This window comes from Rhipicephalus sanguineus, chromosome 1 (assembly GCF_013339695.2).
Source record: "Rhipicephalus sanguineus isolate Rsan-2018 chromosome 1, BIME_Rsan_1.4, whole genome shotgun sequence".
NCBI classification, from domain to species: Eukaryota; Metazoa; Arthropoda; class Arachnida; order Ixodida; family Ixodidae; genus Rhipicephalus; species Rhipicephalus sanguineus.
In genome coordinates this window covers 239,580,802-239,592,944 of record NC_051176.1, presented here as the reverse complement: position 1 = coordinate 239,592,944, position 12,143 = coordinate 239,580,802, and the positions used below count along the sequence as shown (strand labels likewise).

At 39.4% G+C, this 12,143-nt stretch overlaps 1 protein-coding gene across 2 annotated transcripts in view; it reads right to left on the bottom strand.

Annotated features, from left to right (window-relative positions):
• Positions 1 to 3,026: 3,026 nt before the first annotated feature.
• The window catches only part of LOC119375256 (GATOR complex protein WDR59), a 52,859-nt gene continuing 43,742 nt past the window's right edge, over positions 3,027 to 12,143 (bottom strand). The window contains exons 21-26 of one of the 2 annotated variants that reach the window (XM_037645441.2): positions 10,872 to 10,898; positions 8,238 to 8,304; positions 7,296 to 7,413; positions 6,340 to 6,482; positions 6,153 to 6,260; positions 3,027 to 3,416 (exon numbers count right to left, since the gene is read on the bottom strand). In XM_037645441.2, the coding sequence (XP_037501369.1) occupies positions 3,283 to 3,416; positions 6,153 to 6,260; positions 6,340 to 6,482; positions 7,296 to 7,413; positions 8,238 to 8,304; positions 10,872 to 10,898 (597 nt within the window). In that variant the 3' untranslated portion in view covers positions 3,027 to 3,282. The remainder of the gene's footprint in view (positions 3,417 to 6,152; positions 6,261 to 6,339; positions 6,483 to 7,295; positions 7,414 to 8,237; positions 8,305 to 10,871; positions 10,899 to 12,143) is intronic. The other variant, XM_037645449.2, reaches the window with a different exon arrangement.

Genomic DNA, 12,143 nt, shown 5'->3' with positions numbered 1-12,143 from the left:
GAAGTTTGCAGCATTATTTTTTACCACAGATTATTTCACTACAAAAGACTGTTTCTAAAATTCAAAGTTTAATGCAAAATTAATCTGAATTGACACATGCATACAAAATTTAGTTATTTAATTTGAAATTGAAGCAGAGAAATTTCACGTGTCCAGTGACGCCATAACACAATGAGAGCAGCACTTTTTTTTAATGTGTACTTGAAGTTGATGTGACCTTGTCGTCAGAGACAGCTTGTGTGCCTTTTGTCAGCGTATTAGCACATGCCAACGCCACCAAATGTGCAGACTGGCTAGGTGACAGCTAGGCGGCTTTGCCTGACATTGCCTTACTCTGGTGTGAGGAAGAAAAGCTGCATAGCTGCCGGAAAATTGAGTTGGGTTGCGTCATTTTTAGTTTGGAGAAACAAAGGGCCAGAGATGTGGAAGTTGGGAGTGAAGCAAGAAAGGTATCCAGAGAAAACAAGCATGCTACAAGTTGAAGTGACAGGCAGTGCGCCTTGCACTACTGCCATTGGACCTTTCATTTTGATATCTTTCGGTTTATCTGTGCTTGCTGTTAAATTCATGCATTTGTTGAGTTTAAGGAAACTATGTAGTGTGTGTGCAACCATTTGATATCATGTCACATTTGCTGTCAAAAGTCATCGCTGCGTATTTCTCTGGTCTGTAATAAATGTGCATTGTTGGAAAGGATTAAAATGTTAAACATTCATCTCAGTGTTGTGACGGAGGTGAAGTGTTGCCAAGACCCATACTGTGTTATGTCATATAAAAGACTTAATTGGTTACCCAGATTCCATTTGGCATCCCTAAGCTGTAAATGCCTAAGCATTAGAAGCCTCCTTATGGGTGAAAAGCACAGGAAAATCATGCATGAGTTGCCTGTCCATGGTAGCTGCAATGTCTAATGAAAAATTAGAAAGGTAAGGAAATGAAGTTTAAGAAATGAAGTTTCTACGGCATCTGAACCCAGAACCTTCAGCACAGACACTCAATACTTTGAAACAAGAAAATTTTCTGTCGTTTTTTTTTCGTGTCAAATGAATGGCCAAGGCCTTAAGAGCCTAGAAAATGTACTGCTAAGCATAAGTGCACCCTGAAAAGTAATTGCAGTATGTTTTTAAAAGCTAGTTTCGGTTCCTACTGTACCCCGATGTTGCAACACGGCATGAGTTTCTTGTCACGTGCTCGCGTAAAGCATCCTTATGTTTCCAAGGCTGCTCTGCACTATGGCTCCGTTGGTGACGCACAAGTGGCCATTTTGGAAGTTTTGGTACCTGACGCCATCACAACTGGCCAGACTGCTGCATGAAGTCACTAGAATTAGTACTGTAGCCTGACGTCAAGGTAGTGTCGATGTCGTTAGGTGCGCCATGGGAAAATTGACTAATATCAAAATAAAATATCAGCATCTGCTGAGCTTCACACTTGCTCAGAGCCGTCTCTGTACACCGGTGATTTGCGTAGCAGTCAAGTCACCTTTGAAAAATGGTGTCTGTACCCCTTAAACCATTTTGCCATGAATGCAGGCGTGGCTGGGTAATTAGAATACCCTTAAAAGGGGTTCCCCTCTACAAAAGGAAAAGTGGTTACCTTTGATACATAGCACTGTAAAACGCTAAGCAAACTAAAGTAATTTTCCACATGCGTGTAGAGACACTTGATATGTTATCATTTCGCCACGAATCCGTGGGTGCAAGCAGCTTGGCACCAGGTCTTCGTTTAGTTTGCAACGATCCGCACAATGTCTTGCTGGTATGCTTCGGTATTCGATTTACTTCTTCTATGAAGAAACCCTAATCTTTGTATTTTGATGCAGAGTAGCACTCGTGTACCCTGTTCTTACAAAAAACAATGCATAAAATGGGAAAATTGTTTGTGCAAACAGGAGTCACAAGCCAGAAAATGAGCTGATCATATTCAATCACAAAGCTTTGGTCTATGCAGCACATGATGCAAGCTAAAACGACTTCTGACTCGGGATCAAACCCTGTCTTCTTAAGCAACATATTCTAATCGTTATGCAGCGTCTACTTTGCACATGCAAACAGGTACTAATGTGCTTGCTTTATTCATTTATGTTTAGTAGGAAGTTTGTGTTAATTTCAAATGAAACCTTGGTGATATCCAACTGGAATTAGTTGAACCATCCAAATACCCGTCAGACACAATAAAGTATATAGAAAATGCAGTAAGCTGCAGTTTGGGTCCTATTAAAAAAAAAAATTTAATGGTGTTTTAACTGTACACAAAAAGGTTCTGGAAGAGCACAATAACATCCAGATTTGCCCCCATGAAAATCACAACTGGACTCAGTTTTATTTTAATATTTTTTCTCCGAGTTGAAGCTTGATCCATTTCTTGCTTACTATAACATACTGAAAATAACTTATCCAAAACATATGCTAGTTATCTACCTTTGTCAACTTCTCTTTAGCGCTGCCAAATCTGAAAACATGAAGAAAGTTGTCCCATCTGTGTTATGTTACACCAGAATATATGGTACCTATCACACTAACCCACTGTGCAACTAAAGATCAAATCATGCGCGATGACATTGACCTTGTGCAAGGCCTATGTTCATTTCCTATTTATGTGTATATGTACAGTCAAGGACAAATGAAATGCAAACAAGAAGTTGCAAAGTAGAGTAGGTTTCACGAGTGATAAGTTGGGAGTGCTATCTCAGACTGCTAATTACGTGGTTGCCAGAGATGGTTTAGGCCTAAATATAAGTGTGCAAGCCAAAATCATGCTCATATTAAGTGCATCAGCAGAAACAAGAAAGAACATGTTTTAGTTAACCTTAACTAAACCATATTTTAATTGTCCATGGCTGTACCTGTGTGTGTGCTCCACCTTAGCAGATCAACCAAACACTTTAATATCACTTTTTTATATCCCCTTCTTGAATTGAAAAACGGATCTGCATATCTGCTTGTGCGAGCTTGGCACATACACCATGCATGTTTTTTTTTCTTTGTTGCAGTTTTTTTCTGAAATGAACACATCCACACAAGAGGTAGGCAAGTAAAGCATTTATTGTACACTATATGTTACACTTTTTACATATGATCCAATAGAAATATTTGTAAAATAAGTTAACTATTCACAGCCATATTTCTCATACAAAAAGGTAAAACAGTAAACTTCTGTTCACTTTGTACCAATATGTGTCATATTTTGTTTTTAGCAGCCATCTCGATTTCTTCAATGATCACAGCACAGGCCACTGTCCAAAATCCGACAGATCTGCAAGTATTGTTTCCAGCGGTACAATCACGCAAACAATTCTCCTTCTGCAACACAGCGGCAACCACAGCCAGAAGGGCACTGTGACTGACTTCTGAACCAGTCCAGCAGGTGTTGTACATGGCCTCCATGTCCACATTGAACACAAAAGTGAAACTGGCCTGCACATACAATGAAAGTGACAGAAAATTTGCATTTATCTTTAAAAAAATTGTGCACACTGCCTCTACATTCAATTATGTGAAGCTGAAAGCTGACCTGTAAGACCATATTTTAAGAGTGCTGACGTAGAATTCTTGTCACACTTTCTTTTGCTTCAGTGGATAGCCGTCTCAATTTCTCCACGTCACCATTTAATTATTTTTGTACTTTTCCCATTGGGAATTGATGGCTCGCTAACGATGGTTCCGAGCACCATTTTTTAGACTTTCCGCAACCCTCGGGAGCACACTGGACCATCCAAATTGCAGTGGTACTACAATTTCATTTTCTGTACAGTTGGCTTTCTCCACTAGGTGACAATTTCTAATCAGGCTCACAGGACGCACGAGTTTTAAAATGAAAATGGCCTTCCCAACAAGTGTCACGCACACTCTGGAACACTGAAAATGTTGCAATTCTGCTGCGTGTGCGGTTAATATCTGATGCCTCAGCGAGTCTGAGGATGCTGCCTTTTCGTATGAAATTAATTGAAAGAGCTAGAGCAGTGGATGTGCCACAACATTGGCCTCTTCCACCATCTCAAGCAATTCAGCAACGGCCAGTTGAAATTGACACCAGAATTTCAAAAAACGTGTCGGCAAACCCATAAAAGGCAACCTTTAGAGCAAGGCATGCAACATTAGAAGGGTGGCATTTTGGGCCAGTTGGTGCTCCAAGGTGTTTAACGGTCAAGCGCAAAGAAAAAAACAATGAGGACGAGGGCAGACAAAGATAAGCGCTAACTTTCAACTAAAGTTTATTGCAAAAAGGTGAAAGATTTGTACAGGATATGGGTACAGTGATGGGAAAGGTAAATATTAGCATCTGTCATGACGAAATGTAATTGAACTAAGCAGAATCGATGAAACCATAAGAAGCTGTATAAACAGGGATTAACAGAACAAGTGAACAGAAAAGTGAGATGTGCATTTACTTTTTCCTCTTTTCGATTCTATGTATAATTACTTTCACTCTGAGGAAGCCACTGCCGTTGGGCACAAAATTTGGAAACCACCGAATAGTCATTCCATTATGCCTCAATCCATGCATCTTTGCAGTGACATGAAATACTTAGAATCTGAGGCATTTGTATTGCATTTCTAGAGACTTCAGAACAGATACATAGTTCATTGAAAAAAAGAGGTGACAGGTCACCAGAGCACATTTTTCCAGTGCCTTCTCTTGTTTCAGCTTTAAAAAGTTTCAACTTAGATAAGATTAAAAATGCACCTTACACAATTTCATGCCATTATAACTTTTAGGGAAGAAGAGAAAAGAATTGACAAACACATTCATACTTCTTTTTAGAATAACAGAGAGCTGAACTAGTTGGTACGTAATCATGTTAAAAGACAGGGCGTGCGAACACGGACACGAAGAAATCAAGACACCACAAATGACGCATTTGTGGCGTCTTCTCACTTGTGTCCACGTTTGCATGCCCTGTCTTTTAGCATTCACACTTTTTATATCATGCATACAGCAGCAACACAAACAAAACAATACAAATCTAGCTTTTGTTTAGGAAAAGTCTAAGAATGAGCCTTTGATAATGTAGTTTATAGAAATCAAGAGGCGAACATTCGACAGATACCTGTCTGGTTTGAAATAACTGAATGATATGACTTTTCTTTGGAATTTCGTCTGTGCATACGTAGGGATTGAAAGCAGAAATATGGTACGTATTCATGGTACAAGGTTTGTTTGAAAAGTTTTTGTGGTAAGCCAACCAAAAGTTGGAGAGTGTGTAGTGACACCACACTTGTTCTTTCCACTCAGGACTTGGCAGACCTCTAGTATGAGCAGGATTGCTGTATGATCAAGCAGAATCTTACGCTTGCACTTTTTGTGCAGCAATATCAAGTCTTCAAAATGGAAATTGATGAACAGATGTAACACAGTATCAGTATAAGAATTATTGTGAAATTGAAAGGAATGGTGCATAAATTCACCAAGTATTGTAAAAGGCCCTTGGAAAAATTGCCCAAACGGAAAGAAATGCATTCAAGTCAGTATAGCATTTTCAGCAACGTGATGAATACTCCACGGATGGTGCACAATAAGAAGGCCCCTTTACCTTGTACAATGAAAACTTTGATTGTGAGCATTCTCCTGGATGCAGTGACCATTGAATAAGTGTTAGAGCTATAGTAGTAGAAGCACTTGATTTGGAACAGTCATTCATTCAATGAATTTCGAATGAAATTTTCAAAATTTTAGAAGCTTTGTACCAAAATTTTACCGTAACTGCAGGCTCCTGAGCAAAAATTGCAAAGAAAGGTATGTTGCACTAATTTGACTTGGCCAAAAGGCAGCACCATTCTATTTTTGGATGTCTTAGCAGCATTCTTCTGTGCAATAACACATGACACTTTTACACTGCTTGAACTAGAGCTGTGTGTTGTCATGTTGATGCCTGTCAAGCATTTTCATTCCCAAATTTTGTTGCTGATCGTTAAAGCTTTACAAATGATTCATATCAATGGATGCCCATTGCACAAGCCTTTGTAACATACAGCAATCGCAGCATGCCCCATTTGACAATAGTAATGTTTTCATTAATGTGAAATAACCAAAAGCTGACAGCAAACACAAATACTATAACAGAATGCACCCTATTCATGTTCGAAATTATACAGTATTTGCACATCTTCCAATTCAATCCCTACCTATAAAAATGCAACAAACGTACATACCGCGTACTGCAAGATGGCAGACAATGCAGTGTAAGGTAAGTTTCTTGCACTCGTCACATTGAACACTGCGAACATCACTTTTGCAGTAATGGCATACTGTAACAAAGTCTGCAAATAAACACAGCTGTAAGCATAATATCAGCTGCAGACCATAACACTAGCTGCAGTGCCAACAGTCTTGACTCACCAACTGCTTTCACTTTGGGTGGGCTTGTTGACAGACACTTAAGAACACATGCTCTTTGCTCATAAAGCTTCCATTTGTAGAGTATCTCTGCATACTTTTTCTTGAATTCGTCATACTGTGCAGATTTGCTAGGATCAAGGAGCCTGCAGAAGAACAACCCATATCAAGTTATGCAAAAACCACAAAGAGAAACTAGTTTGCGTTCTGTTCTAACTTAAGTAGTTTTGATAAACCATCATTGGTAACTTCTTAAACGGCAGTACCTCTAATGCAATAACAATTATATGGACACTTGACATGCTTTCACACTGTCAGTGTCACTGCCATCACTGCCACTTTCAAATAAAAGGGCCCATGAACAGGCTTGGAACACATAAAACAAACAAGTGAGCACGTACTGCATCACTAAAATTTTTCTCTGTGCCCTCCTGTGTGTCATTTAAACGCAAATGTTTGCACATTTAGCCTCGAAAGGCAATCATGAAGATACGGGAGTGCATTGCAATGTCAAAACGACACTGTTCTCTTCATTTCAGTGTATGCAAGTCACTACCACCAAACACAACAGTTGTATAACAATAGCACAACAATTATGTGCTGCCAGCTGAGCAGGCTAGTGAAACCATGATACGGTTCAGAAGAAGCCCATCTGTCTGAATCTATTTGAGCCCCTCTTATTTTTGAACTATTTGTGCACTGCAGTCATATAGTGTTTTTCCTCCAAATGATAATGTGGAAGTGATCAGTGAAAATTCCCACATGGTAAGTCCTGCATTGTTTCAAGAGGCAAAACAAGCTAGCATCATGCGCTACAGTAGAGCAGGTGTATAATAATGCTATACATTTGGTATTAAGCACTCAAGTCACTTGCAGCTTTCAAGGCTTCAGCATTCCTATGCAGCTACAAGACAGCAAACAACAGACTAAGAAAAGTGAGGACTGCATTTAATGCTTACTTGCAGTTAGTTCTGTGGTTGGTGCGTTCTACTTCTCGTGGATCAGGGCTGTTGTCCATAAATCGGATGTCGTCTATGGAATCTGACCAGCTGTTTGAACGATTCCGCTTTAGTGATTCTGAAAAAAAAACAAGAGGGGGGGGGGGGATTCTTTGCTTGTATGTATATTACTTTGAAAAAACACAGTGGTTTAAGAAAAAAAAAGCAGAATGTGCATGGTACCAGTGACAGTGACTCTTTGCCTCCTTGGTTTTCTCATCGAAATAGTATGACTTTCTGCTTTGCCTCGTTGCTGTCACCATCTTGTTGCTATAGCAACCTTATGCATAGCTTAAAGTCGAGAGCAAAACTGCCTTCAGCTGTTAGCAGTGGCATCAAAGTACTGCTCTGGAAGCCATTTATAATTTTTTCCCTAACATGAATTTATGAGAATGCACGCTAGCAAGCATGCATGTATGAATGTACACATGTGGTAGTTAAGCCCTTTTACCTCATTGTAGTATACCAGCTTTTCCTTTGTTATGAAACAGATGCATATGTTCCTTTAAGGTCACTTTTAAGCCCCATTACCTTTGTGTTGCTCACTAGTGTCACTTTTGGATTGCTTTTACGATGATGATATGTTTTCAAATATTGAACACACAGTGCAGATTTGTTCTAGTGGCAATGTTAGATGAGAAAAAAAAAAGAAAAAGAAATAAACATGCAGCAGAATTCTTTATTGAGCTTCTGAGTCCTGAACAAACATATCGACAAGTGTCACAGGCATACCTAATTAAAGCAATGAAAAAGGCTGTGCAATGCCGTTAGCTGGCTTTGTGGCAAGCAGTGTGGACAGTTTCAGATATAAAAGAACCCACAACAGCTGCCTGTGTGTAAGTATGATTAACTCACGCAAACAAGAAGAAAAAAAGTGACATAAGAGGAGGCTGCAGACATTACCCACATACAGTCCACCAAAGACTGAGTCTGAAGGGCCAGTTACTGTGTGGTATGGAGAGCCACCCACCTATTAGGAAAAAAGTGCAAATTAGCATCATAATATGTATGGTGAAAATAATTTCAGAAGATCGAGGCATACACGGCCTTCTGCTGACAAACTAATCTCATACACTTAAGTGGCCGCAATGTCGCACCCTTCAGTACATCTTCCTCATTTTTTCCAAGTACTCACACTTAAGCGATAGTTACAGTCGCCATTTTTTTTTACTTAGAAGAAAACTAAGAATGAAACTGGCATGACAAAACTTTGCACATAACATGCCCATGCTAACCATGCTAACAGTTAGAAAAAGAGGTGGCAGTGACAACCACGATGACCATTCAATTTTTCAAGGAAAACGAAGCCACACCTCTTGATGAGTCGCATCACACGCCCAGCTGCTTGGAATATAACAACCTAAATAAGAAACCAAGTGCCTCAACTGAACCACTGAGTGGATGATTCACAATTCAGATAAAATTAAATTGGTAGTAACTTCACCGACAGGAATTTTACAAGCTGGTTCATATGGATGCGAGGGATAAATAACCCGACAAAAATATGGCAGAGGCACCCTATCTCTTTCAGTGAGCCTACAGGGCCCTTTAAGTGCATTTTAGCAAAGCTGCAGTTGTCTTGGGCATGAAATGTTACAAGTATCTTACCACAAATATTGTTTCAGCATATTGTTCTTTTTTACGACAACCATGTATATTATCAACACTAAAAACTAGCCTTTCACATTCTTCAATGGCCTCCCTCTCCCTTCATTGTTTTTCAAATCATTGAACTCTCTCTATTTCTAATTGCCTAGTAAGAAGTCATGATACTGCAAATTTATGTTTTTGCTTCTTTCACCCAATTTACCTAATGCCAATTTCAAATGATGTCTTGGTGTACTACAGTAGCTAGCTTTATTCATACCACCCCCCCCCCCCCCAAAAAAAAAAAAAAAAATTTGATAACCTTCTCGCATGCACACTTTCACAGACCACTGACCACAAGTTCAATTTCTTGAAATTTTTTTGAAGATAATCTAAAAATGCTTGGATGAATTTGCCACCTAAGATGAGCAACTAAAAATTAATGTAACAACTATGAACAGTAGTCTTAATCTGGACACTCGTGGTAGATATTCCATCATGATTTACACCGTCTTACTGTTAATATTTTAGGGCAGCAACAAACAAAAAAAAAAGCTACGCTATATATAAGACTATGCTGTATGCTGTACACTATGCTGTATATTGATGCTATGCTGCATACAAAAAAAGGCAGAGGTCTATTAGCAGAGGGTGCCTATACCTCGCGACAACTTTCTGTGGCAGCAAAGCCAAGGCTACGGAACTGAAGCGCACAATTTTTTACTACGCTGCTGCAAGTAGTCCAGGAACGCTAACTTTTCTAGACCATGTAGCATAAAAGAAAACATAAAAAGAAAAGAAATAGGTATTATTTTCAAGACATTTTGCATTGTAAGTGAGAAGGCTTATCCTGCGAAAGATTTTCCTTTTTTGCTGTTTCTAGTTTTCTGGCTTTCTGGTGTCGATTTCACATTTTCCTGCGCCTGTCACCTGCAAACGGACTACTTGGCGTAGTAACACATGTACAGAAGCTCCGCCCACGTAGCTTTGGCTGTGCTGTCACAGAAAGTTGTCGCCAGGTATAGAAGTCGATCCTGCATATATTTAGAAATGTGCTTTCTTGTCTTCTGAAATACCACCGCACAAGAGGTAGTTGCTTGAAGGGCCCATCACCAGGTCACATAGCAAACTTTGGCTATACCCTGCCAGTTGTGAGATGCCATCCATGGAGCATTTTGCCATAATAATTTTCAGATCGCTTCACTGCTGGACAAGCACAAGAAATCAAACTGTCCTATTACCATGCCTCAAGGAGGCACACTGTCAGCGCAGATATCTCTCCCTTTGGTTCTGCTAGTCTCCACAAGCCACATATCTTCCCCGCATTCTCTTCAGTTCCTGAGGCGGGGGAGTGTGTCGCGCTCATGTAACGAGCCTCACAATCAATCTTTTTTTCTTCTCTTTCTATTTTGCTTCGCAGTGCACTTTGCACTGGATGAAGAACTGAAGTCATCTGCTAACATAGTCAACAACATTCCATGGAGCACTTGTCAAGTAGGGCGTGCATGCATGTGACTTTCACTTTCTCTCGAAGTGCTGCTCCCTCGAAAGTAAGGGCGTGCGGCCTTTCGTTTTACTGCTATTGCCCCAAGCAGACATTTTGTAATTTGCAGACCACAAAAACACCTATGCCCACGTTCTTGAATGCCCAAACCTGGTGAGGGGCCCTTTAATATCACCATACACATAATGTTACATTCGTATCAAGCTTGGACTATACATGGTGCTGCACTCACAATCAAAGTAAATCACAAGTGCAAGGATATGTTTGCAACATACATATCTTTCTCCCATTCTTAAGTTTCACTCATGGCCATATGCAATCTTCAGATTCTTGTGCACACAGAGAGGAAAGCAAGTGCAGCAGAGGAAAAAAGGCATAGGCTGCAGAAGAGAATCCCATGGCAATACGTAACAAAAGCAGAGCAGGTTTGAAATTATGGCACATACCTTCTGCCACCAGCTTCCAGTAAGTTGCTGAAGAGAAGAATGTAAAAAGATAAAGAAACATGGCTCAAAGAACAGGCAAATAGTAATGACAGAAGGCTGCAGTGCAACTAAATTTGTCCAAAGCACCAGCATCAAGCAAGAGCAAGGCCTGCTGCATTTTAGCAAATGACTAATAAAAAAGGACCCCTCTACCAACCCCATGCTCTGCATGCACAGCATAGCAAATGACAATGCACAACATTCATATTTATGTATCGAGCTTTGCTGAAGTCAGGCATATGAAATTTTGTGAAAATTATCTTAACTGTACGCAACTAATGATATCAATTTAGAATCACAGTCACCTAAAAAAAAAGCTGAATGTAAGCCCAAGTATGCAGGTGTGCATTGCATTAGGCAGAAGAGTATTTCAACCTATGCACCTCTAAGTTCCAAGCCATGTGCCAAGCTTGGAAGAAAGAGTTTTCTTACAAGCTACATGTTTTGAAAACCAGTCAGCTATGTATACACCTCTGTTCAATTGAAAATAAGTTTGCTGGCACATTTTTTTGTATATAGTTTGCATCACAAAAATACAAATGCACCTGTTGGCCAGTTGACTGCTCATGATTGCACATGAAATCCCAAGCTCCAAATAAGCTAAGCACTTGCACAAAACTAAAGTGCACAAGTGTTTAGTTCAACTCAACCTTCAACTCAATAGAGAAGAAGGAAATTTAGACTTTAAATCTAAGCATGGGAATCACATTAAGTATACTAACACCAACTTGCAATGGCAAAACATTTTAAAAGTTAATAAAAATTAGTTTCCACCCTTGAAGGGACAGTTAAGAGAAATACTGTGTGAGCTTAGATGGATAGTGTTCTTCAACAAATTCTGTTTTCATTAATATTGCAGTAACTTGTTCGTTGTTAGAAGGTAGAATGAAGGTCAAAGTTTCAGTTTTTGAACTTCATGACAGAAACTCAGAGCTGGACATCAGAATAACATCACAGATGTTAAGGTACTGTATTGTATTTGGTGCTTTGCAGCTCAGCAAAAGTTCTTTTTAAGTTCTTTTTAAGTTCAGTCCCAGGCTCTTCTGGAATACACTTTAGTGAAATGTGCAAAAAATATGGTTTGGCACATTAGTATAAGAGTGCTAGTTTTAATTACACTTGCACCATACTAGTGCACACTTCATGTGCACTAGTATGGTGCACATGAAGTGTCTTTAAATGTTAAATCTCTAAATGTTTTTCTTTTAAACTACACTTTTTTCTTTTTTGTAC